The sequence below is a fragment of the Symphodus melops genome (assembly GCF_947650265.1).
Source record: "Symphodus melops genome assembly, chromosome: 17".
In the NCBI taxonomy this organism is placed as follows: Eukaryota; Metazoa; Chordata; class Actinopteri; order Labriformes; family Labridae; genus Symphodus; species Symphodus melops.
The window spans coordinates 17994507-18021228 of record NC_136707.1 but is presented as its reverse complement, the minus strand read 5'-3'; the positions used below and the strand labels follow the sequence as shown (position 1 = coordinate 18021228).

Below are 26722 nucleotides of genomic sequence, written 5' to 3'. Positions count from 1 at the left end.
ACCATTTCTGTGTCCTTAAACTTCCCCCTTTCATCCTTTTGTCTGCTGATAGAGGGAGCGTGAGCGTTCACAGACAGCCTGCCATCGTGCTTGATCTCAAACTGACTTCTGAGTCAATTGAAATTGTTCAAGTGTAAGCTATTTCATATGCTATTTGTCACTGCAATGATTCTGCCTCTCTGCCTTTAAACCACACCACAAAGTCAGGGCTTAACAGAGGCCAATGCAGAATAAATAGATTTACAGAAAAGGATGCATGCCATTTACTCTTAGTCTGTGGCCCAGTTACTGCTTTATCCTAAGCAGTGGCAACACCCAAAAAACAGCTTGAGTGACTGAGTTGTCATCAGGTAGTCTTAAAATCCAGGCATTTTGGTTTTAACTTGTCAACTATCAATCAAAAAGTGTTAAAAAAAACCGTTTCCTACCGCTCTCTGCCGCGTGGTGGCAATAGCGTACAGAGCACATGTATGTCAAGCCAGTGCATGGCTTAGGCTGTGCGCACTCCTTACATCTATGTGATGGTCAACTCTTGAAAACACTGCATGCATGTTCAGTCAGTGATCACCCCGTACTAAAACGGAAGATGTCGTTTTTATAAGAAAAAAAACCTTTTTGACCCCTGGAGGAAGGTGGAGACAATCTATTTACACTCTCAGACAGAACACACTCACCTGGGAGTTTGTGCTACCTTCAGCTGGATGAGGAAATGGGGCAGCTTGCTGAAGTGCTTTGCTCAAGGAGGACAATATGTTGTGGAAATTAAATCATTTCTCCCTAAATGGTTGAAATATGACTGGTAAAAAAAAAAAAATAGGCAAAAACCTGGCATGAGAAAAAACTTGGAGACTATGTTCAGCAACATTTTCTAACTAACTCCATGTCACTATCTATATGTGTAACATTCAGAGGTTACAGGGGCAGTACAACAAAAATGATGTCAATATTCCGTCTCGCACACTTGACAGCCGAGCAAATTCAATTGGACTGACTCCGCCTTGCTCATGCGGGACTTGTCCACAGGCTCCTCATACTACCGCGTGCTTGTCTGCATGCCTGGTGCTCTTTGACGGCGCGAGCGCTCTCCACAATCCCCCCCTCGTCACTCACCCCATATCACCAGTGAGGAACAGTCTGACACACAGGACCAGCAGCAGCAGAAGCAGCAGCAGCCAGGACTCTTCCCGGGAGTGTTTGGCCACTGAGCAACATGTTCCCAGCGCGGAGACCGGGACGGCGCACCGGGGGCTCGGTGGTGGCGCCGCGGACCATGGTTACAGCTGGACGGACTGGACAGGTCGGACAGGTGTGGGTCTCCTGTTGGATTCTGCTTTGTGCGACTTGTATCCTCAGCGCTCAGGCTCAAGGTAAGATGCGCTTCTCTGAATATTTTTTTTCTCCACGTTGTGCCGTTGGAGTGGAGCAGAAAAAGGCGCACAAGAAAGTCTGTGGTAGTGTTGAATTGTTGGCATAAAATGTGAGGCGAACAAAAACTGTTCAAACATGACACAGTTCTGTTTTTTAAGACCTTGTCCTCAGTGAAATTGGAAAACCAACCAAATCGAACGGCACTCGACATTCGTCAAGTGTTAAATGCGTTTCCTTGTGCAAGGACGTGTTAAAACTGCCACTTTCACCTCATTTCTTTTGTTGCAATAAGGCAATTTAAATTGTCTGAAGGCAAAGCAGCACAGCCTCCTCTGCAACACTTGATACTTCTCTACATTAGAGGCAAATCCATGTTGGTGAAAATGAGTGTATGACTTGTCATTGTGTATATAAAATTTATCAAACGGTCACCCTCTAGTCATTATGGCACATTACGTTGCTCTTAAGTGGTCATCTGTGACTTTGAATCTTCTAGATATCCCATTTTATATGCAATTACTTGAGCTGTTTTACAACATTTGTAAGAAGGCTAAGGATCAGGGTCCTTGTGATTTGTCAAAATGTATTTAATCCCCAGTGAAAGCTATAAAAACCCCCAGTGGCCCTGGCTGAGAAACCTGAGAACAGATTGTTTTACAGCTTCTACATTGTGCCGCCCCTCCAGCCTATAGGCCACCTTAATAGCCTAGCTGAACCAGCCATTAACTTGCATGAATATGACTATGGCACAATGAAGCAGGGCCATTATTTGAAGGCTGTGTTACATTTCCCTAATGTCCCTTTTTGCTCTCCTGCTCACAGGCTGTGTGAAAGTAATCTGCATGCTCTGAAATGAATAACCACAACATGCAGCAGCCACAGACATGTGGATAAAAGCATGGGCATGTTCTGCAATAATCACATTATTACTGTGACATTGGTGTAACTTGTCACTTTCCATCTGTGAACGCATGACCTGTGCCTCCTGACCAATGAGAATGTGACTTACAGTATGGATGGTAGATCAAGACAAAAAAAGCAAGAAGTAGAAAATCCTTCCTTCCTGCATATTTCATAATTTGGAAAGCATTTCTCCATAGAAGTGAAGGTAAGCTCACTGGACTGTGAATTTAATCGCCACTGTTGCTGTACATTGGCATTAATAGGTATTTACTCTTGTGTTGAAGAATTCAACCACGGGGTCATGGTTTTTATTAGAGGGTCATGTTGAATGGCAAAAAAGACAGACGCGTGTTTGACATTCAGATCCTTGAGGCTTTTACTTCAATAGGTCTCTAAAGACAGGAAAAAAACTCACAGTCTCTCATATGAAGCTGATTCATATGAGAAGTGGCGTCTCCATACAATCCCCATCTTACAATCACAACACTCAGAGCAGCAGAGTGCTAAAAGCAGCATAATCCCTTTTCTTGTTTGTCTTTGAACAGGTCGCATTGCTCTAAAGTGCTCCCAACCTTATCTAAAAGGAGTCTCAGGCGTGTCTTATTATGCAGGGCGCCGTTCCTCTAGCTGTTATTATCATCCTTTGCTCGAGCTAACATGCCTGGAGTCTGTGAGGATCTGTTTAGCGCTTCAAGGCTACTTCACAGGGCTTTACCTTTCCTCCCCAAACAGACCTCGTTCTCATCCGTGCAGTTGGTATTCAGGCCCCTTGAATGTTCCCGGCTGCGCATTAGCATTGGTGAGAGATTCACTCCTCTGTCTGTCCGCTCCTTCAATTGAGAAGGACCTCCTCTATTGGGCACAATCGTTGCTTTAGGTTCTTTAGTGATGATGCAGTTGAAGTCCGTGCAGGGGGTCCTCAGCAGGCAGAGAGGGCTTGTTCTTCTGAAGTAGGAAGCAGGTCTCATCCTCATGGGGCGTCCTTGTTTGCAAATGACTGGCACTGCAGCTGTGCCTTTGCATAAAGTTCGAGGTGCTGCTGTAGTCGTTCGCTGAGAGCGGGGGGACCTCTGAGGATGTCATAAATTAGGCGACATTCAGGCACAAGAGGCCCCCAGGGAACTGGAGGCATGTACTTGTTTTTTCAGCAGGTTTCTACCGAGGCCCCTGCTGCGTTCAGTACTGCTGGCTGCTCAATTTCTCAAGAGGATACCTGATAAAGACCACAGGGGAACTTCTCTTCTGCTGCAGGCTGCTCTCAGTAGGCCTTTTTAAAGACTAATTTAGACCCACTCACTGAAGTACCAAGTAAATAGGTGTGTGGTTTTGTCTTTCTTCACCTCTTAGCAGCCTCCGTACCCTTTCACTCGTCCTCAAAGTCCCTCCGACTAAAATCTCCCCTTGTGTGGTCTTGTAATAGATTGTGTTTTCATGCTGTGTGCATCAGTGTGTGTGTGTGTGTGTGTGTGTGTGTGTGTGCAGGAGCTTACTGTATGTTCCTGTCTATTGAGCTTTAATCTAGATAGCAGCATTGACATTCTGCCAACAGGCAGCTGCTATAATTTTCTGGACCTTCGTTATTATGCAGCCTGACAGCTGTCAGCCATTTCCAAATCTTTAAATCTTATGATAATCCACCATGCTTACAAAAAAAGCATTTGTTTAAAACACTCAGAATCCTTGTGTGATTAAAACTGCCTGCTCTAATGCCGGCAACCAGATCATAATTCGTCTACATCAGTGACACAGTAACACACACACACACACGAGCAAACGTGCGAACACATCCACAGAAAGACAGAAAAATCAATGTGTACACGATTACACAACTCCATCAAGAGAAATATAATACACTTTTAATGGAATCAAAGGCATCTCCTAGTTCCAACAAAGACTGATGACAAACCCGATCGTCTGCGCCCACACGTACAACACTCCATCACAAATAATAGAAAGCTTAATCCGTTTTGCATGTAGCTTCACAGAAGTAGCCCCACATTCTCACATTGATGCCACACTGGCTGCTGCAGGCGTCAGATTTTCGACATGATACTAAATCTGAGCCCTATATGATGAAATAATTGCGTCTCCTCTAACTTACAGCACTTTGATCACGTCACAAGTCCCATATGGGGGTACGGTCGGTGACATGGGAGTGGGAGTGCTGAAACTTCTGAGCTACCATACCATAATTACACACCGTGCATATTTATGACATATGTATATCCCTGTTTGGTGAAATCCAGTTAATTAAACATGTTTACAGTTCCAGAGAGCTAGCAGATGTCTGGCGAAATTTGGACTAAATGCTTGTTTTCTTCTCGACGTGGCATGTGCCCAGAAAAGCCCAGCTAGTGGCTTGCAGAGCCTCAGGTGAAACGCAGTGGCAGCTTGACTTCCAATTCAGACTTGTGTGTTTTCAGAGCCTTCCTCCCATGTCTGGTTGGTTGGATGCTTTTTCTCTGGCTGCCAAATTCTGTCTCCACATGTTTATTCATGTTGCCACAGGATGCTTTATTCACCAAGATGGAACATATCACAACTAAATAGAAAAAAAAAACAAAAAAAAAACACAGAGACAATCTGTGCTCATTGGCAGTGACATTTGAAATAAAGGATTGGAAAACAACCTGACAGAAAATATGTTAAATAAATAATGCTGATTTTATATGAAAAAAAAAACTACATAGAGTTTCCTGAAACCTCTTTAAGGGTGACAAATGATTTCCATCTCCTGTATTGTTGAAGAACAATGGAGCTACTACGCTGTTTTTTGTTTTTTTTGTAGCTTCAGGAGGCCTTTAATTGGCTCAGTCGAGCAGCAAAACTGTGTTTATAGTTCATAATGGAAATGTAATCAAATTAACTTGTACCACAGGGTTTTGGCATTCACCCTTTGCCCAGTAATTGCCGTTTGCCCAAAGGGGTATGGTAATGGCTATTTGCATGGGGCAAAGGGGCCTTTCTCCCACCATGTTTCTGTCATGCTGCCATATTAGGGTAGCTGGATGAAACCATACTGCAAGAGTTTAGTTTTACACTGCTGGTGTTCACTCTTTTTTATTACGAGATGTTTGTATTGATAATTCCTTGGGTTAAAGTGGATACAGTAAACAAAACCTGCGTCTTTTTAATGATTGGCTGCAGGCAAACTAGGCAAAATCCATCACCAAAAATCACAGAATACAGACTGCTTTCTTCTTTCTGCAGGCTGAAAAATACAGTTTGGGAAGTTCTATGCTTCTCCCATGAAAATATTCAATAATAGCGGCATTGACGGAGGAGGCATGTTCTTCTTCTGGGGCCAGTTTTAATCACAGAGCTGTGAGTGGTTCTGTTTTCATGTCTCCTTGTTTACTGATGAGACTAAAGGGGAGAAGTGCTGCAGGGGGAAACAGACCAATTCTTCACATATTAATTCTCCTGGCTGAAAGTCTAATCAGTCTGACACAGGACCAGGAGCCACCTCTTTAACTATCAAGAACAAAACAAAAAAAAAGAAGAAGAAGAAATGTCTCAGAACAGGCCCCAAGCTGGGACAGAAATTAAAAGTGGAAATGACCTTGGTGAGGGAGTGGGATTTCGAAAAGAGGAACTATTGGTTTAATTTGCCTGATATCATCTTGACAAGAGAGCAAAGATGTTGTGCATGCCGCTCAATCAAAGCAACCTTCTGTAAAGATTGATTCTGAAAAAGCCCTCAAAATAGTGTCATTACTTTCGTCCAGGGAAAAGAGGGATTGCAGTGAGTCAGTATACTTGGACCATACATCTGTCTTCAAGCCCCCGAGCTGTTCCATGTAAACATTTTAAGGAACACAAAGGCAACTCAAGGAAAACTGTGTTAGGAAACAATGCTTTTTACAGCATCATGTCAGCATTGAATCTCTGCTCTCATTCAGCGTGCCCCTCCTGGGGACTGTTGAGTGTATTCTTGTGTTGTGAATAAAATGGCAAAAAAAGGCAAAGAAATAGAAAACTGTAGTGGGGGTGCATGGCAGGCACATGTTTTTCTCCCTCTCAAAATAAGAATCAACTGGATGTACCAGTCCTTTCTTTTTTTGTACTTTCATGCGAATGAATTCACATCTTGTCATTCTGCTTTGTTGAGTTCCTAACCACAAACCAAACCAATCACAGCACTCGGCGAGGTTGCCACGTCCAGCATCGGCAGCGAGTTTCTCTGCTGTAGATTGTGTGTAAAAAAAAAAAAAAATAAAAAAGGAAAAGAAAACAATGTTGCTGTTTCAGTTAGGATAGAAACATGGGAACTTGACACATTTTAAGATCTCTTGTCCCAACCCTTTTTCCAGATTTCCAACTGACCTGATGCGGGTTCAGCCTGTCACATGTAATATTGGCCATGTTTTATACCTTAACTGACTGTTCAGAGCGCTGTTCTTTCTTTCTTAAAGATGGACAGGGATGTACATCTTAATTCCTTAGCTTGATGCTATTACAGAATGGAAATTGCCTTTGATGGGCTATCAGAACTAGCATTACAATGTGATCATTTCAACTTAAGAAACCAACTGTTTTACTCGATGATACAAAGTGAAACAGATGTTCTTTTTTTGTCAAGAGATTCTCAATAAGTTTCTTTTTTTTGTATTTTAAAGATTTATTTTTGGCATTTTTGCCTTTATTATAGAGGGAGGAAAGTGGACAGAGGCGGACATCAGGGAGAGAAAGTGGGGAGAGACATGCGGGAAAGGAGCCACAGGCCGGACGCGAACCCGGGCCGCCCGCGTGAGGACGACACCCTCCATACATGATCCAAGATTCTTAATAAGTTTCTAAGCAGCTTAACAGTCTGTAACGTTACCGTTGTCAATGGTCAAAAGTCGGGCACGCAAATCAAGGGTGGCGTGCGATGAAACCTGCTGCTCATTTACACCAAACGAATGAAAGAGGACACTGGTCCTTGGACTGTGAGAAAAACGGTCATTTAAAGATAATACGAAATTAGAGGCAACTTAGCCTAGCAGCTTTTAATTTAACAACAGATGGGACTTGATCTGATTGTTTGTAACTAATCTTGGAAACTAATAAATTTAACTGGGTGGTTCCGAGTATTTTACGTTTGCATATTGTGAGGCTATAGGCTACAATACAGAAACAAGACTTTAAATCTACATTTTCATTATCTTTTTTTTTTGTGACTGTATTGATGTCTCCATCAGCTGATGATTGTTTATCCTGCTGTTCTAAGTGAGCCTTTTCTCGTATAAGCCCCATGTGTGTAGGTGGGGTCAGAGGTCACATGGTTGGCAAGGTTGTGTGAACAGATAAACGATTGGGGGCCATGGCACACTTTCTTGCCATGCGCAGGGTCTCGTCTGGCGAGAGGGAGCCTTCATGCTCTCCATCTGCAGGCCTGAGTTTGCTGCTTCGCTAAGACTGTGCTTGGCGCCACGCCTACCAGTCGCGCTAGGGGGCCTGGCAAAATGCCTCGAGCTGCATCTCAACGCCTTGTGCTCAGTATTGATTAGGGCCAGAGCTGACTCTCACTCCCCATTGTCCTGTTCTCAAACACAAGGGATTCAATATCATGTTTGGTATCACTTTTGTTTCCCTCTTCCTCTTCCCTGAGAAAGTCAGAGCACAACATCAGGCCCTCCCCGCTCTTGTCCCATTTTGACAGTTCTCCACCTTCACTCTGAACAAATGGCTCACGATAGAGATACCAAGGGATGTCAGAGTGGATGGTAAAGTACAGAACATGCGAAGGCATCAACTCGGATACAACGAATACAAATATTTACCGACAATCTCATCCAACAGATGTTTTCCTCTTTGCTGATAAGGAATTCCTGTCTGGTACAGTATGCATACCAGACTAGATTTGGTTGTCATTGTGGCATGGCAGCACTTCAATACACGCATATCTTTGATCACTGTCCTTGCCTCCAACATCAACAGAGTGTCAGTTAAGACGTGTGCTGTTGATGGGAGCTGACAGCAGAAGAGCGGGCTTCTTCTCTCTGGCTCATGTCACATCTGGATTCCCTTTCCTTGGCCCCCTCAGCACGAGTCATGAAAGCGCTTCAGGTGCGAGACTGATAGCATATGGAGGGATTCAACCTCGAGTGGAAGCCCAGACTAAAGCCTTCAACCAGCACATGGCAGCCATCTTTCCTCTCATATGGCACAGTGCATGGAGAGAGACATATTCAGAAGTGGAAAAAAGAAAAAAAAGGCCACATTTGAATCTCATTATGTGTGTGTGTCATTCTTCCCTCACACAGTAATGGGGTGTTTATACATCCTCCCTTCTTTAGGTGACAAAGATTGACAACATATTTGACCATAATTCCCTGTGCTGATAATGTCCTGGATCATTAAGTTTCCATTTATATGCTAAGCAAAGAATTTTGTAGTACACATTGTATGGTTTTAATTGAAACATACAAAATGAATGAGGATGGCAGAAAAAGGGAAAAAAAAGGTTTCTGAGAGCTTGACTACTTAAATGAAAGTAATTATGTAAGTGTGCAGTACATATGAGAATCAGCACGGAGAAGCGGCTCCTTTTTAAAATCAGCAAATTGAGAAACGAGTGGTATTATCTCAGCTTCTACATGCATAAAGGATTAATTGGTGCTGGGCCATGGAGAGCCAGTGTTTTACAATGAGGCATGGATCAATGTGTGCACGGAGTCTGTCGTGTGTCTCCTGCTTGGCATGATTTAAGATCAGTTTGGAAGAGCTCCTCAGGGGTTAAATGGGAAGTCTGTGGGGCATTGCACCTCTGAAAGCAACCCGTACCGACAAAGACAAAAGAGATCCTGTGCAGATACAGATGCCCATTTATTTTAATTTCAAAGGCAGCTTGAAAGAGGAATCTAATAAAAGTCCCTTTATTGCTCTAATGCATGTTAGCAGATGCACAAACATGCACGCACCCAAACCGTGCATATACACTAATACACCAATAAATTTTCTCCCTCTAACTCATGCATCTGCACACAGACACACACACACACACATGCAGATTGATTCATTATTGCTAAGTGGAGCTTTCTCATAAGACCAAACCAGTATTTGAATGCTGTTATTTTATTTATTTATTTATTTCGCGGCGCAACTGATGAAAGTGGGGCACGTCCTCTGCGTCTCGTGTGAAAAGACAAAATCAGAAATCAGCTTTTTCAGTGTGAGGCGTCATGCTCGGATGGCCCTCTGTGCAAATACTCTCCAATTTAACCTGTCTCCCTGCCATGTCACAGTCACCGCCAACTGCAGTGATGTGGGGGAGATATAGAGGAACAGAAAGAGAAATGAATATTGCTGTGGACATTGTATGGTGCCAATAGGTGAGGTGGGGGGTGTATTGATGGAGGATAGAAAAGAGAGCGCTGCATCAGTGGGGTAGAGATTGCTGTGGTGTACAGTAGCACAAATCCTAAATTCTGTGCAGATCCAATGGTAGCTAGGAAACAGCTGACAGTAAAATGGGGGGATCAAAGGGATTAGTGTGCCCAGTTTGAGTCCAAACAGTAACCCTTCCACTTCTCCCGCACTGCCGGCCTTTTTAGACATTCACCAGCTGACTTTAGAGTGCTCGGCCTGTTAGGCACAATCCATATCTGGTTATATTCTCCCAATTTTTTTGAGATTGAAATTGCTCTTTTTTTTAAATCACTCTTTAGCTCTTACATACTTTCACAGACAGGTGATGAGTGGCATAAAAGGTCACAGTTTCAATTATAGAAGTGAAGTAGGTTAAACAGAGGAAGGCACTGCTTCTCCAGCGCGCACGGACACATGCAGATAAGCTGCATAAAAAAAAAAAAAAAAAACCCAAATGCCAACGCAGGAGTGATCCAGACTAAACAAAGACATCACATCTGAGGGAAGAGGATGCACATGTCAGACTCGATCAGTGGGGCCTTTTGTGATCTGAGTGAGATTTCCTGTCACGGGGGTTTGAGATGCAGCCTGTTTAATTCTGCAGGGGACCGCCGTGTCCCAAAAGCTTCGGTCACTGTCTCCTCTTGTCTCCGAGCCGAAGACACGTACCTACACTAACGAGCCAAAGCGTCCCATGTTGGGGACCTTTACTGTACTGCAACAGAAGGACTTCTGACAGAGCTGGCCCCTCCTCTCCGCGCTGGAGATGCAGCGGACATGTGAACACACTCAGGGCTGACAGAGAGCTTTACCCAAGAGAGTAAAGCCAAATCGGATCTACATCACATGTGACGTACATATGATGGCTCAAAACTGATTTGTGATGCCTGACTTAAGCAAAAGCACTACAACAAAGGCAGGGATGGCTGCTGTCCCTCTACGGTGGCTGCAGCTGCTTTGACTTGTGTTGCAGGAGCCGAGGCCCCGGGATACATTTCTGTTTCTTTGTGCTCAAAGCTTTTCACAAATTGCTGGTCAGGCTATTTTAATTTGCTATCCGAGCGCCGGGCTTTCAAAGAGTCATTTCCCTGTTCTGTGAAAGGAAATGTTTGAGAACATATCTTAGTGTCGAAATGCTGGACATGTACTCCGCCTGTGGGGACAGAAGAAACGGGAGAGTCAGTGGGATTATATCAGTTTAATGAAGTTGCTCCGGCCGATGTTTAATTTCATGAAATTCAATTAAAAAGCCTTATTTCCATTTCTGTAATCACTCAAGAGGTCACTGTCATTACAAGGGATTGTGAGAAGAAGTGACCAATCAAAAATGTGTTCTTTGAGTGCACTTTGTGCAGATCCACTTTCAAATGCTTCACAGTAAATATTGTGGCTCTTTAAGGATGGGAAAGCTGCAACAGACGACATAATTAAACGAGTGGGTAAAGGACCAAAGTGGACTAAGAGCATGGCTGAGTTCATGAGGGTCGGAGGAAGAACAACTGTAAGGCCAGGACATCTACGTTTAACATTTGTGTCTTCCTCGGTGGACCCTGCTCTTTACGCTCTGGTTTTATTGTTGTAGGTTCTGTAATTGCTATATATGGTAGAGTGGACGCAGCACTTCCCTTTCTGGTCAGTGCATTAGCGGAGAATAGTGAAGAATGGAAAAAAGAGACAAGGCAAACGACAGAGGGAACATGCAGCCCACCAGCCTTCCTACAAAAAAAACGGACTGCAGAGCTGACATATGCAAACTCAAAGGGTGGCGGTGTTTAAAAGCTTTAATCATGCTGCTGCTCAGAGCCCGATGTGGCGTTGCACTCTGCATCATTGAAAGCTTGTTTTATTAATGTTGTCCAGAGTGAAGTACGGTGGGGTAGCAAGGGAAAAAATGGGAGGGGGGGGGGGGGGGGGGGGGGGGGTGTTGCATTGTGCTCTTGATTTAAAGTGGGGTGGAGCAGAAACAATGGCCATGAAAAAAACATGGCAAGGCTTTGAGCAGCAAGCAGCACTTCCATTACTTTAAAAGGCACCGTGCCCAAAATGGTGCATGAGAAAGTGGACATGAAGCATCACCATTTTCCCTAGCAAAACAACATTTAAATCAAAATTGTATTGTGACGTCAGTCTTGGCAGAGGAGTCGGCGTTCCCAAGATATCAGGCATTGAGCTGTCTTTGACTCTTGACTCTGTAGGATTAGTTCATCGTTTGCTTTATGTGACACATACAAGCCAATCAAGGCAAAGTGTGCCGCCTCGGAGCGAGTGGGTGAAGTTAAATCTCGTGTGAGTCTGATGTCTAATTGCTCTCATTAGCAGCTGACGTTCTCACCAGTTATTCTGCGCAATTAACCGGCTGCCACCAAGATGTTATGAGGCGGAATGTTGCGGTGGGTCAAAGGGAAGTAAAAAAAAAAAACGTTGTAATTAATTCTTACTTAAATTAATGATTCCATATTTCAAAGGCTAGTACAATGGCATTTTTTTCCGTAAAGATTCCCTAAGGGGAGACGACTGATGAGTGTGTTGTTTTTTTTGTTCCAGTATGTCATGTGGAAATGAGGAAGTGCGTGCAGTTGATGAAAATCAGGAGCCATTGTTGTTTGACAGTAGACACCTTTGCAGTGATTGCCTGTGTTATTAATTTGTGAGATGAGAGGCGGCGGGCTCCTCTAGCCTCTGATGGTTACACTCGGCATTAAAGAACTGCTGCCATGAATGACACTCGGGGCTAATGAATATGAATACATTTATAAAAATAGGCACGGGCTCCCCTCTCAGTGCAGATTGGGAGTGACAGTCACATTGGCTGGGCATGGTTGATGAGAGAGGGAGCCGCTGCCCCTGGAGAGGGAGGATGTTGCAGGGATCAGACAAACAACCCACACACACATACATACACACACACAGAGCCACACACACAGATGGATGCCCTAGTATGATGACATTCAAAAAGCCTCCAGTATTTAAGAATGCCAACCCTGTCATCTTGTGATACAATAACCTCTGGACACAAACAATCTGCCATATCAAAGCCTGTATCTACCTCATTGTTATGTACCTGCAATAATAGTTATCTCCATATCCATCATTGCTAAATACTGGATTTTTTTATTTCATGCAGTTGCAGCAAATAAATCAATTATTATTATGCATAATGTGCAGTGCAGCTGGGTGGCGTGAACAAGTATTTCTCTTACTTTTGAAACTCCACAGGTGTCATATTGTTAGCTATTGATTTATGCTGCACAAGCAACACATTTACATTGCCTGTCAAGCAATTTATAGACTGTTTCCTGTGGAAACAAAGTGCAGTCATTTATTGTCATTATGCACAATTCATTACTTTGAGGACACAGAGAGATGTCAATTTGTCTCTCTGTGGTTGTAGCCGGCATTTAAACACAGTCATTATCATCCCTTGCCATTAATAATCAAGCAATGTTCAAGTGACTGTCTGATATTGTGTCCAGTATAGGAGGAGGAAGATTATTTTTCTGCAGTTTGCTTCTGTATAGCATGTTGTTACTGAGTGGGACCGTTTATTTTTCTTTTTGACTGAAGAAAAAAAAAAAATAATCACTGCGTAATCTGTCACATGTTCAGTCTGCCTCACCAGGCCCTTTCCTCCAAAAATGTATTACATTTTTCTATTTCTCGTCATCAACTGCTTTGACCTAAAAAAAAAAAAAAAAGTCATTCCAGCATGCTGTCATCAGAGAAATTTTTGTCAATCACTGAATGTCTTCAACACAGACGAGAGATATGACAAACAAGAATATGCAAATGTGTTCATGTCTCCCTCGGCAGGCAATCCTTTTTACTGCAAAAACACAGATCATTTGTGTTTTTGCTGCTTAATAAACCAGAATGTTATTTGTCAAGCTGTTCAGTTTAGGTGCACGAGTGTGACTTATTCGCCCACTTTTTTCCCCCCCTGAGTAAATAAATAAATAAATAAAAACGAACAAGCAAGACCAATCCCTGAAAGATTAGTGAAGGACTTTGATTGAGATAAGTGGGATGCTCATTGGCTCTGACAGACGTAACCTTGGTGAGTGTTCTCTGGCAGCCACTTGAGGAGTGTGGCAGACTGTGAGCGCCGGACATCGGGGCTTGACTGACACTGTGGTACTAACCTTGAGCCAGGTTTCCTGTAGAGCGGCGGCTCAGTATTTAACGCCCAGAGAAAACTCATTGAGCAGCTGACTTAACTGGGTTAGACTGCACCCATGGATGCAAGCCATCAAACTGAACTAATTAACAGCTGAAACAACCTTGAAAGCTGCCGACAACGGTGTATTAGCGGCGTTTACCCCTACCGCTCTCAGTCCCCCACCATGTTTTTTTTCTGGTGTTGGTGCTATGTGCTATGCTACTCAATTCATTTATTTTGCACTTGAACAACAGTTACTTTATAATCCTTTCTCCCCGGCTGAAATTAGGTTAGAAGTACCTACCCATCAAACCGTTGTGTTGAAAATCGGAGCGGCATAAAAGACAGATAAAAGCACTACACGTCGCCCTTGAAAAACATGTTAGTTTGTGAGGTTTTAGACACAAAGTGAGAGCAGATGCACGAGCAGAACAAACGGTCCATCACTTTCTAGGATGCTCTTTTAAAAGAATCCGCTAAATGGGGTGACTGATTGATTTTATTTATTTATTTATTTTTTTGTATGTTGGTCTTTATGTTGCTGCCGTGGAAAGTGAGAAGTCTTTGGTTTTCGACTTATGTTCACTTGAATCAAAGGCAGCAAAAAAGGATTTACTGAAAAAAGGATGGAGGCTCATCAAATTCTGTCAGATTTGAACTCTCATACCACGGAGCCCCGGGAGTTCTGTTTGATTTCCCCCTGAATCAGCAAGCCTGCCATTTCTTTCTAGCTGGTAGTTTGCTGCGAAGGGGGTCAGGGGGCAATACATCTTTATTGAATAATAAATAAATAGAAATGTGTTCCGGCTGTCGTTGATCCCTGTTGTTTCTTCGCTTCTCACTTCCCTGGGCAGACAGACAGCAGCTGCGGCCTTGTATTCGCTGTAATGGCCTGTATATATGCAGGGTTTCATATTTCAATCACTGCCACGGCAGCTGAAATTGGTGGTTTAAGATGAAGTTGAAATTGGAAAGTGGCTATCGTGTCTGCATGAGGAAACACATTTGAATCCCGGCAGAGAAGGTGCTTGGCAGCTGCATCTGGAGCGCAGACAGTCGAGTCCTTAGGAGTGGAGTTAAAGTTAGAGCCACAAGTGCTCCGGAGCCTTTCAAGCCTTAGCCAAATGATTTTCCAGCGGAGGTCGCATCAGGGACGGAAGATTTGAGGAAGTATTTCATAATAACCCCCATAATCAATGATTCATCACTGGAAATATTAATGAGCCATAAATGATGTATTGGACTCTGATGAGGTAGATCTACAATCGCGTCGTTAAATGTCACGCCGCTGTTCATTCATGGTAATAAGGTATTTGTAATAATTAATGTTTCCTGTTATTTGTCTTGAAAGTCTGCCTGGAGAATGATATCCCGGTGCACATTCCTCTGCTTTTTTGTTCTCCTTCTGTGAGGCCGCAGAAAGCGAGTCACAGAATTCCACCTTTCATTTCTCGCTGTCACTTATTTCTGTAACCCGCTCAGTCTCCTCTCCCTGCTACATTTACTGAATATTCATTATGTGGCTAATAGTGGTGCCTTTGAAGAGGAATGATCATATTTAATTTTCTCGCCTGAGAAGGAACAAGTCGGCGAGGAGAGGGTGTGGGAGAGGAGTGTACGGGAGAGATAAAGGGGGAAGGAGTGAGAGAATTAGATCAAGCGATGAATGAAGTGGCAGCGGGGCATGGAGTTTATGGACTGTCAGGGGTGGGAGGATGGAGGGCGGACTCAGGTTGTGGGTGGAGAGGAGAGGGGGGGGGGGGGGGGGAACAAATCTCCAGATTACAATATGATTATATCAGTCTATCTGCCTGACAGTATGGATTGACCTGCACCTGGGGCTTCTCAACTCCTCCCTTTCTTTATGCCGATGCAGCATGTGAAGGTGAATCGTTGAGCCTCTCCTCCTGGAAAGAACACACTCTTTCTCTTTCTACTTTTCCCTCCGCTGTACTCTTTGCAAGAGGGCATGAGATTATGAGGGAGGGGAGAAAAAAAAAAAACTCAACCAGTGACCACCGGTAGTTCCTCGCTCCAGCAGCTGCAGTCCCTGGCTGCGTTTATCGCTTTATCGATTACCATCACAAGGCAGTAATTTGCCGAGACTTGCAGGGACATGATTAAAGATCCACAAGTGATGCAAGGTGGCTGGAGTCGGTTCCGGGCGGGTGGGGGGTGTGTGTGGGGGGGCGGTCGTCATGTTGATGAACACGCTCTGACACACACATAAACAGACACATAACACGTTGGGAAGCAGGGAGGGTTCAACGGCGAGGTGGATGGAGGGGGGGGAAGCGAGGGTTGCATTCCTGTCATAGACTTCAATGGCTTTAAATCTCCTGAGCTAACCTTTTAATGCTCTCAGATCCTTATGGCTGGCTGGATAATTGATTGTGTTTGGTCTAATGGGATTAAGAGGCAGCAGTGGCCTTGGGCTGGACACTGGAAGTGGCAGGAGAGGTAGATGCATTGGAAGATGGAGAGGTTGATAGAGGCACAGAGTGAATGTAGTGAATCCAGAGGTGTGAGTGTCCGTGTGTGTGTGTAAGACGGACAAAGACAAAGAATGAAAGAGACAGACAGGTAGGGCAGCGACAGTGGGAAAGATTAAGAGGAGAGAGGATAAAAACAGGGGAGATAGATAGCTGGAGGTCTACTTCTCAGTCCATCCCTAATTAGCTGTACGAGAAAAGCAGAGAGCTGATGGTAACCCCAAGGGAAATGCTTGTTAGCGTAAGAGATGCTATCCGCCGGCTATTGGTTTTGGTTGTGTTTTGCACACTGGGTGAGTCACCGGGTCCTCGGTGTGCAGCGAGATGAAAGCGGCGGGAAAATCAGAGCCAAGGTGGTGAGGCCCATCCCCCCCCCCCCACACACTCTCATCACCCGGGATAAAGCCTGTCCCATCCTAACTCATCAACAACCGCTGTGCTTCAGCTTCATCCCAAACTCCAGAGCTTGTTTGAATGTGTCAGTCTGCTAGCCCCCCTTTCTTCTCTGAATTATTTTTAACTTCCCTTCACACTTGGGATGAGATAAAAGCAGAAGTTTGTGCGGGAGAGAAGCTAGGGATGAGGCTGTGGTTTGTAAAAAAAAAAAAAAAAAAAAAATTTGCTGGAGTTTTTTCACTGACTGCTCATCGCCTGTATGTTGCAGGCGTGTGTGCGGAATCCCTAGTCGCTTTATGTGGCGCATGGCTCTATTATGAGCACACACGAAGCACAGAGCTGTCATCATCAGTGCCACTTTTCTTTCTGTTTTTTTTTTTTTTATGGTTCCCTATTCTCTTGTTCACACACAGGAAAAAACGTCCTTTTCCATCTATTTTGTATACAGGCTTTCACAGCCTCATAGTATATGGGTTAACAGGGTCTGTAATTGCAGGATTGCTGGCTCTATTCAGAAGTCCAGCCGGCCAGATCACACCACAGATCCAGGTTTTGTCTCCAGTGAATAGAGAGGCGGCTGCAGCCCACCGGCCCTTTATGCAGGCCTGCGCTTCACTTTGGCTCAGAATATGCCAGGTCAGGATAACAGTTGCCATTTTGATGGGCGGCGGAAGGCACTTTGCCAGCTTCCTGTTGTGAGAGTAGTGAAACCAAAATGTGTTATTGTGCGTGCAGTTCTGTGTGTGCAGTGACACTGGGAGTGCTGGTGAATATGACTCAAACAGAGGGGAAAGAGAAGAGAGGGTGTGATTAAAAAAAAAAAAAAAGTGGACAATAAATCCGATGAGCATGCTATGTGTGTCTACTTATGCTCTTGCAGGATGTGAGAGAGAATTGGGGACTGCGCGGCGCATGAAAAATCATGCCGTGTGTGAGTTAGAGAAAATATGTCACTCTGACCTGGCTGTCTGCCTATTCTTGTCGAGGAGACGACAGGTGAGGGGTTTCTATGGTTACCTGGAGTAGGGGTAGGGTTAGAATGAGTGTTTTTTTTGTTTTTTGTGAGGGGCTTGCAATTTCACAGTTCGAACTTTGTTTTTTTTTGTTTTTTTTTTACGCTTCACATGTTCTAGTTTTGTTGAGGTGATGGGTGATATTGTTGCACCATATGGGTGCAGCAGGTGTTCCTGGTAACTGAGTGCCAGTCCCTGCACATAGTGGGTGTTAGAAAGAGCTATCAGTCAGCCCCTTTTCTCACCCCCAGAGAGATTTCCCAGAGAGCTGTGTTGTCCCTACAAGGGCCAGATGCTTCCTCGGTTTGCTCTGCTGCCCTCTTTCCTCTCTTCCCTCGTTCCCAGACCCACATCAAAAAGGTGCAGCCCGTTTCCCCCCACAGCTCTAAATCTCTTTAATTCCATCATCTGTTGCCCATTGAGGGCAGCAATTTAGTCTTAACGCAGCGTTTTAGTGTGCCATTAAAAATTCTGTGAGGTTGGTGGCCAGGCCCTGTTACAGAGAGGTGGCCGGTCTTCAGTCTGTGTCTAACCTCTGCATGGATCTCTCGTGGGACTCATCCACCATTAAGAGAGTGTTTGAACAGCGCAGCCTGGACACATAGAAAATACATTACACAACCCCTACACGCCAAGCTCAGACACTTCATCACTATGGCTGTTTCTACATCATTCATATATTGTGACCGAGGCCACACTGTTGGGTAGAAACTGTCTGCCTGAGCAGTTATCAGATCGTTTCTGGGGATTTCTGGTAACCAGATGAGCTCTGACCTCAACTGTCATCTGTACAGGAAGTTTGTAAGTGTTGCTTCTTGCCATTTTATAGACAATAGTTTTATGTAATTTCCAGCAACTTCACCATTATTTTTTACAGTGATTGGAAACTGGCTGTGCTCCGCTAATGACTTCCCTAACTCCCAGATGGTGAGCAACACCCACACTGAAAACAATGATGGAACAATGAGTTGCAAAATAATTCTGTCTCCAAGAATCATACCACTCTGAATTGTTTACATCATTATAGCAGCAGCACTCCAGACCAACCTTAAGCAGCCCAACTTTTATTGGGCAGGCGGTTTGGCCCTGAACTGTGTCAGTGGGGTCTCCTGAGGTTGGGTTTCATTGGCTTACTCCCACTAATGCAGGGTTGGTCGAACTGGTGTCGGCTCTCTTCTCTTCTGGACGGATACTCTTCTCATCCAAGGTGAGAGAGAGGGTATGTCCTCAGTAGACCCGGCAAAGACACAAAGAGTGATTGGCTGGTCTTAATCAGTGAAGTGTCTTGCAGCAGCAGGGAGTCCCTGTGTGTGGAGTCGACCTGACCTGTCCTAATGCCCTGCTGCCCGCCTCTCTTCCTCACTCCTGCTGAGTTGGAAGGAAAAGATGAGTTTCATACTAATATCTTTCAAACCTTGTAAGGCCCCTGGAGTTGTTAAAAAAAACATTCTAAAAAGTCGAATAAAAAGTTCATGTGACATTTTTTTTAACCACTAGAGGTTAAACTTTTTTTTTTCCGCCCTCCGAGACTCCGTTAACTGTTTTTGTTATTACCATCTTAGTTTTAGTACTTATTTTCTACTTAAAAGTTTTTCGTGAAAACTATCGAACTTCTCACATTACAACCGATTGAATAAAAAAAAACACAATTTCCTCCATCGTTAACCAAGTTTCCAATCAAATTACACATTTAATTGTTTTATTTCAATATGCAAAAGAGGAAACATTACTTATGGAAAGTCAACTGCAAAAAGTGCATAAACGGAATCTCCTTTATTACCTGATGAATCCATGATAATACATATTTTACCTTTTTATACCTGCTTTATCAAATTTGATACACACATTTATGACACAATTGTATATATTGCCTCAATCCAGCTAACATCCCTGATGAATTATCTGCCACTTTTAGAGGTTCTGTGAAAATTCAGTTGTTCAGTGAAAATAAGGGCCCGACTGATGTAAGATTTTTGGGGCTGATACCGATATGTGGGAGAGAAAAAACTCTAATACAGATATATTGGCTGATTTCTGTCTTGTATGGATGTTAAATCGAACACATTTTTTCAGTCGATCCCTCCAATGCAGTTACCAATCGCTTGTTGTAAAGACATGAAGACAAGATGGTCACCTAAATGGAAAGTAAGCTTGATAATGGAGAGTGATGATGCTTTTTGTGATCCATTCAGCATCCTCTGCTGGTTTAATTCCACTATTCTTAAATAAAATGCTTTTTGACTGGTGACTAAATCTAGTTATCGGATCAAATTAGCCAATAGTCACTTGATATGCTAATATCGGCCGATATTATCGGCTAATTGATTAATCAGTCGGGCTGTAGTGAACATATCCATATAAAATCATATTTCTGTCACCGAGGTAACATCCACTTCCGCCCTGGTAAATGATAAGTGCAATTCATGTATCTGGCTGTATTCATCAGATTTCTTTATACTGAAAAATAAAAATCTAAATCAGGAAGCAGTGGACTCAATAAACACGGTTAATTGAAACTTTAAAGCACTCTACTGGAAATACCCAAGCAGAAAATAGCAGTACATACTGTTCAAATAATACGTTATCTTTTAATTACTTTACACGACTGGAATATCTTATTCCACCCAAATCATTCTCCCTGATGTGATGACACCATTTTAGAAACTGTACACAAAAAACAAAAATCCCTCTGGATGTGTGAGAAACCTTAATCTTATCAGAACTTGCACAATCTTCTTAGGGGGGGCGGGGGGGGAGGTCACAGTGACCAAATGTTAGAGATCAGTGTCAAGTGTCCCTGAAAGGAGCAACGCTACCAATGCACACTTAAGCGAATGTGTCAGAACTCATCAAAAAGAAAATGATTGAATGAGTCATTGTTCTATCTGCGGCACAATGTGAATCATTCCTTTTTTAGTCTATGTGTATGTAACAGAAACTATGTCTTTATGAATTTTTATCACATTTTCTGCGTTTACCAGGACACATGCAGGATGTGTTTTTTTCACACTGTGTTCCTGCCAGTCTAACACAACAAAGAAGATGTTTGTTGTTGAGGAACGGGAACCTTCATTCATCTGTTTGATAAGATTATTATCAGTAAATATTTCCTGTCTACCTATTTACTCTGGTATGTCATTGGCAGTGGCGGGCTCCCATCTGGGAGTGTTTTTCACCCGGTATCTCGCTGACAAAGATAAACACTGGGGTTGTTTGCTGGTGAGCCGATGTCAACACCAGTGATGTCACGGATACCCATTGTAACAAACAAAATCACAGAACAATGATACGGGATTAGCCTCCCGCCGATCAGGGACAGCTCAAGGGTAGCAGAGAGATACGGGCGGACTGCAAAGCGCCTCGGTTTAGTAACATCTTGCTGACAGCTGTCTGTCCACATGTCAGCCGGGGCAACAGAACTAATCCAATGCTGCGAGGCACCTCGAACATACAGCGACTGTGACAGTAAGGAGAGCAACAACATGCCCCCCCCACCCTCCCGATCACCGTGGAATTGCTAGGTGCTAGATTCTTCTTGGTGTGGCAGATCATCCGCAACCCTGTAACCCGGCATCAGAGGTGGATTAGCGACCTGGTAATCTGACTGTGTGTAGTGACACATGTCAACCATGGCATGCTTAGAGAGCGGAATCGGGTGAATTAAAAATGTTGCATTAATCCAGGCCATGCATCCAGAGGGTCTTCCACTTTATCCCCACATTGAAACACATGTGTACCCACAAACTCACATGTTGAAGGCACATATTGCACACTCACACTGACGTTTTGGGCCTGTGGGGCTTCCTCGACATTACCTCCCTGACATTCCCTCCTACAGCAACATGATTCTTGCTGCAGCCCACCATGGGCAAGACTCACATTTTCATTACAGTGGAGCCAGTGGCGCTGTGCAACCTTTTTCTCCTCTCTTCCTCTCCTCTTCTCCTCTTCATCACTGTGTCAATCATCACAATGCTGTCACTCCGGATCTGTCTCTGAACTAAGCCGTCTCTGAGCTAAGATCCAGACGCACTTGAGAGACGGAGGCAGACTAACCACCCAGACGCTTCTCACTTGAAGTTGTGCCAGTATCTCACTCCTTTCTGCCTCTCAACACATCCCTAAATTCCTATTTTCCCCCCAGATGTTCATTTTTTCCCCTCCTTTTTTACTGATCTAATTTGCAATATTTCCACATATTAGATGAAGCCTGTACATGCGGAACAGAGTACACATGGCCAGGGAATTGAGAAGTGCAAATAATTCCCTCATGTGGAAAGGCTGCAATTAACTGGGGATGTCAGCCTTTGTAAAATATAATTGAGTTCAGGACGAAATGAACGTCTCTAATCCGGCCGACAGAGCACTGTCAATCAGCGTTCTTCGCATCCCCAAAACCAACTGTCATGCTTGTTTATGACTGTCTCTGTACTGAATTTTGGACACTAATGCTCTGGCAGCTGCCTCTTTTTAATGCGCGGATGACTCTGTGCACGCCCGGTGGGAGCAGGATGAAGCACTATAGGGAGACACCGGACATCTGTTTTCTCTGGTCGAGCTGAAGATAACATTGTGAGCTCAGGCATGGTGTCAGACACCTGTGTGATTGAAGATACTTCCCCCCCCCCTGTTAGCGAGCATAAATCGCCTCCTGTGACATGTGGAATGATACCAGCAGGATGTGGAGCTATTAGCATAGCCTCGATCTCCTCAATTCACCTCAATTCTCGGGGGTCAAATTACAGTCAGCTGTCTTTCTTGTCAATATGCACCTTCCTCTCCCATAGATATTGTATGCGAATTACCTTCCCCATCATCGCAGCGCTGCGCTAAGCATCTTGAAGACATCCTCCTCCTGGAAATGTCAACCGTTTTCAATGCTGAAATACTGCCTGTCATGGCAGAAAGACAAGAGTTGACCTTAAAGTGCCAGGATAAATGAGTCCACTTAGAGAACAATCATTTTTTTCCCTCTTTAATGCTTTTCCGGCAGTCTGTCCTGCTGTGGCGGCTGCTTCAGGCTCTGATCTTTGGCCTGTGTCTAATCAACCCTCTTACACCGAGTACACCGGGTAAAGTGTTGTGAACACATCAGATACCTCGCTGTCACTCAAAACAGGTCTCTTTGTCTTGTGCGTGTCACACAGTTCGCTTGTGTGTGTCTAATGATTGCCTTTCAAGGGCCTCCTCAGTGATCCCAACCGACCGACCCCCCCCCCCCCCCCCCCCCCCAGCAGGCTCCCATGGAAATGGATTAATTACAGGGCGCCTGACAAATGGCTGTCCATGGTTGCAACGGCTTTGTAAACTCTCCCAACTAATCAGTTGGAGACAGGACCCAGTCACTCAACACAAACTCATCACCAACCTGACACTGGCTGTGGCTGAAGGGCCTCAGGCCGGAGATAAATTGTGTTGAACTCTGAATGTTGTTCGCCGCAAACTGATGCTGTCATCTCAGCGCAGTCGGCGAAAGCTGCGGTTCTTCGCCCGAGACACCTGCAGAACTGTCGTGATTGAGAAAACTCTCTCCTCTTTTCTCTTCAAAGCCTTCAACTCGAAGAGTTTTGATCTCTCAGTGAAAGAGACTGTCTGATTGATTGCGTGCGTTCTGCAGTTGGTTCACTAAGAGTTGCCGTGTTTGTTATGTGCACTCTGCTTTTGTGCTCCTCTGTTGTCTCTGGGACTGTTGAGCAGCTGAATGCACTTGTTTGTTTTGTTTTTTCGTTTGAGCTATCAAGATGAAATTTTAGTAGTTGTTGTTCTTATTGTAACCCTCAGAATCTGTGTGCCAGATGCACAATGTGCACCCCATGCATAGCAGATACTGAAATGTGTTAATACTAACAAGAGATGTGCAAATATCCAACATGGTTTCGTTAAAATATTAACCACAACTCTTTGTGTTTCCCTTCTCAAACCCTCTCAGACATGCTTTTCAGTCTGTAACCTGTTTTCTCAGCTGCATACCTACCATATGTTGCCTTTGAAACTAGTTTCTTATCCAAAGCTTCAAATTAGATATTCAAGTCGGAATACTTTATTTAATGTATTCAGTCGGCATTTTCTGAAATTCAGAGGAATGCCTGCAGCATTGTTTATGAATTTGAATAACCCCAAAAATCATAAGAAAAACAGCAGGAATGCAGAGCAATGCCCCCGATGTACCTCTAAGAACACCTTTGTAAGTAAAAGTGTGTGTCTTTGTGTGTGTGTGTGTGTGTAGAGAGAGAGAGGGAAGAGGAAGTGGATGAGAGAGGGTTGGTGGGGTGTTGGGCATGCGTGATCCCCTTGACTGGGATCCAGATCCACAGGCGGAGCGCACTGAGCCCTCAGTCAGCACATCACATAAAAGCACCCGGCTTTGCAGGATTGCAAACCAAGAGTTTATTTTTTCCTCATTTGTTTTCCCTCCTCTCGGTGAGGACAGGTTTCCTGCTCTTGCGAGGAGCACACAAAAGAATCTACCATTATCACAGCCGTAATCGACCATTACGCTTTCTCTCGCATCAGACTGCTCGTTAACTGCGGGACAAAAAGCCTCCAAAACAGACAGCGTGTCCTGGTGCAAACAACAGGGTGGCTCATCGTGCCAGCTTAAACCAACAGCTTGTAAATTGAATCCTGTGGCATACAGTCAAGTTTACAGTGTTCAGTGAAGCTTTGCCACTATCAAGCAGCCAGCAGAGCCCCAAACTGACCCTGAGGCTCAACAACACCTGGCTCTTACCTTGTTAATCACGGGCAAGCATCCAATGCAAACAAAAGTGTCTGTGTAGCTATCGCCTTTTTTTTTTTTTTTGTCAAACGGCGACCAAGATTTAACAATCTGGTATATTTTTATACTTCAAAATATATGCTTTCCCTTCATGTCTGCAGGTTTATAGTCGATGTCAGCTGTGCTGCATTGCGCCTTTTTCAGGGTTAGTTTAATTCACTGTGCTTCTCACCGTGTCTGCATCCATTTGCAGGTTTTTGTTCCCTTTGTCAAAGCGTATTATTGATGCTAATGGACTTAGATGCCGTACATGATTGGAACTGTCAGCATCTGGATAAAAGATAAAGGCCAGTTGAAGATGGAGTTTGTGTTCCAAAGTGTGTGTCTGTTTCTGCGTGTTTGGGGAACAAACTGTTACCTGTTTGGATGTGTGCATGCAACTTTACCTACGCTTCGGGTGGCTTCTTCTGCAGGCGCGCTCGCGACAAATATCCAGCCACATCAGAGAAATTATGTGCGACAGCAATCACTTTACATTCCCAGAACTGAGCAGATGGAGCGTGCCATACACGGAAATAAACACACTGGTGAGCATTACACTGGTTAGATCCAGCCAGCGCTGTCTGGAAGGGGCAGAAGGGGGAAAACATGGAGGGGAAAAAAAACAACATTTGGCAGGGCTTTGTTCAGGGGGCCTTGATGGACTTAAGGTAGAGAATTAATCTGTTGTTCAAAGTCACATTTGTCCTTAACACAATGTCATCCGTTTATTTCAAACCAACTTTTTCAACCCTCAATCAGCTCTCTCCTCTTCAGATGTCTTCCACTTTAAGTGTTGTGGTCAAATGGGATTACAAGGGACTGGACCACATATGGCCTGTGCTGGTCCCCATCCCTGTTGGGGGATGTAATCCTTCTCCCTACCCCCCTTGGCCCCGCCTCAATATCAGATGGCCAGCATGTGTAGCACTTTTACACCACATACCAGCAGTATCAGCGGCTCTCTCTTTCACGGAGAACATCTTCAAGTTTCCTCAGCTAACTGCCTCCTTTGTCTTCCTTTGTCTCCCTCTGATTGTGGCTGACCGGGATGTTTGATTTTCTATATTTGGTGGATTGGGTGGGGTGGGGTGGGGGAGTTGGGGGGGGGCAGAATGGACTTGCAAGGAGATTACAGTGAGAGAAGTAGAACAACAACAATGTACGGATTACAGACAGGATTTGTGTGAGGAACACATGATATCCTCTCTCATCCCTTTATCAGATTGGCTGTGATGGAGCGGCAGAAGTGGCTGAGACCAGAGAGAGGAGTACGTTTGGATTCATTAGGACGGAGACAGATCAGGACAGAGAGCGATATCGCGGCTCATAATTCAATAGGAAATCATCTCACAGTCGAGATGACGTGGCTCACTGCGAAGTCCATCATAACAAGTTATGTTCGAATTTTCTTTTTTTTCAAAACAAGAGAAGAGATTTGCCACTTAGATTGGATAATTGTAGCAATCTACGATTCAGCTTGACTTGATACATGGGTTTGTATAATTAATTCCCTTCACTGTGTTTTAGAACAAGTGCAGTGATTTCACAGACAATGACACGTGTTCCTGAAGCGTGAGAAAACATCAGAGTCAAATATTTTCTGTTAACTAAAATTTTTAATGCCCACATGATTTAATTTTACAAGACATTTTTCCAAGCCTCTCCAATGCAGGATAATGACAGCATTCGTTTCTACAATTAATCTGTCTGTAGCAAATGAGGAAGTCAGAGGGAGTTACTTTAGACCAATGCAATTTGTACAGGGAGTACTTCAAGGTGCTTTGATCAATCAGAAGTCCTGGGCAGTAGCAGGCCAGCACTCCTTTTTTTAACACGAGAGGGGGGAAATCCTCCCATGACCCCAATTATACCCTTAGCTCAAGAGTTGGAGCCATAATTGTCAAATTTCCTTTAATCAAAAAGGAAACGCGTTTCTCTTCAGGTCAGTTAGTGTCTTCTTTTTAAAGTTCAAGCAAAAGAAAAACAATGTACCCGTTTCTTATCGTCCTGGCATATATTGGATTCTTTTCAGTTGTTGTCAAAGTTACCTAACTGTCCCTCATATACACTCGTCTACAATGTTCTCTACTGTAAACTCCTCTGTTTTTGAATAGCGTGAAAGAAATCCAAGGTTTGTGAGTTGATTGCTAAAACTGTATAGAAACGGAAACAAAGTAAAGCACATTTTCATCTGGAATAGCTACTCAAAAACAAGCAGTGAGGTTGTTCCTTTAAGAGTACACAGGATGGGTATTTTTCTGCAGTAAAGGCAGCTGAATGG

At 44.0% G+C, this 26722-nt stretch overlaps 1 protein-coding gene across 2 annotated transcripts in view; it reads left to right on the top strand.

Annotated features, from left to right (window-relative positions):
• Positions 1-538: 538 nt before the first annotated feature.
• sdk2a (sidekick cell adhesion molecule 2a) overlaps positions 539-26722 on the top strand; it is a 90601-nt gene continuing 64417 nt past the window's right edge. Inside the window, exon 1 of one of the 2 annotated variants that reach the window (XM_079366894.1) lies at positions 539-1367. In XM_079366894.1, coding sequence (XP_079223020.1) covers positions 1211-1367 — 157 coding nt within the window. In that variant the 5' untranslated portion in view covers positions 539-1210. The remainder of the gene's footprint in view (positions 1368-26722) is intronic. The other variant, XM_079366895.1, reaches the window with a different exon arrangement.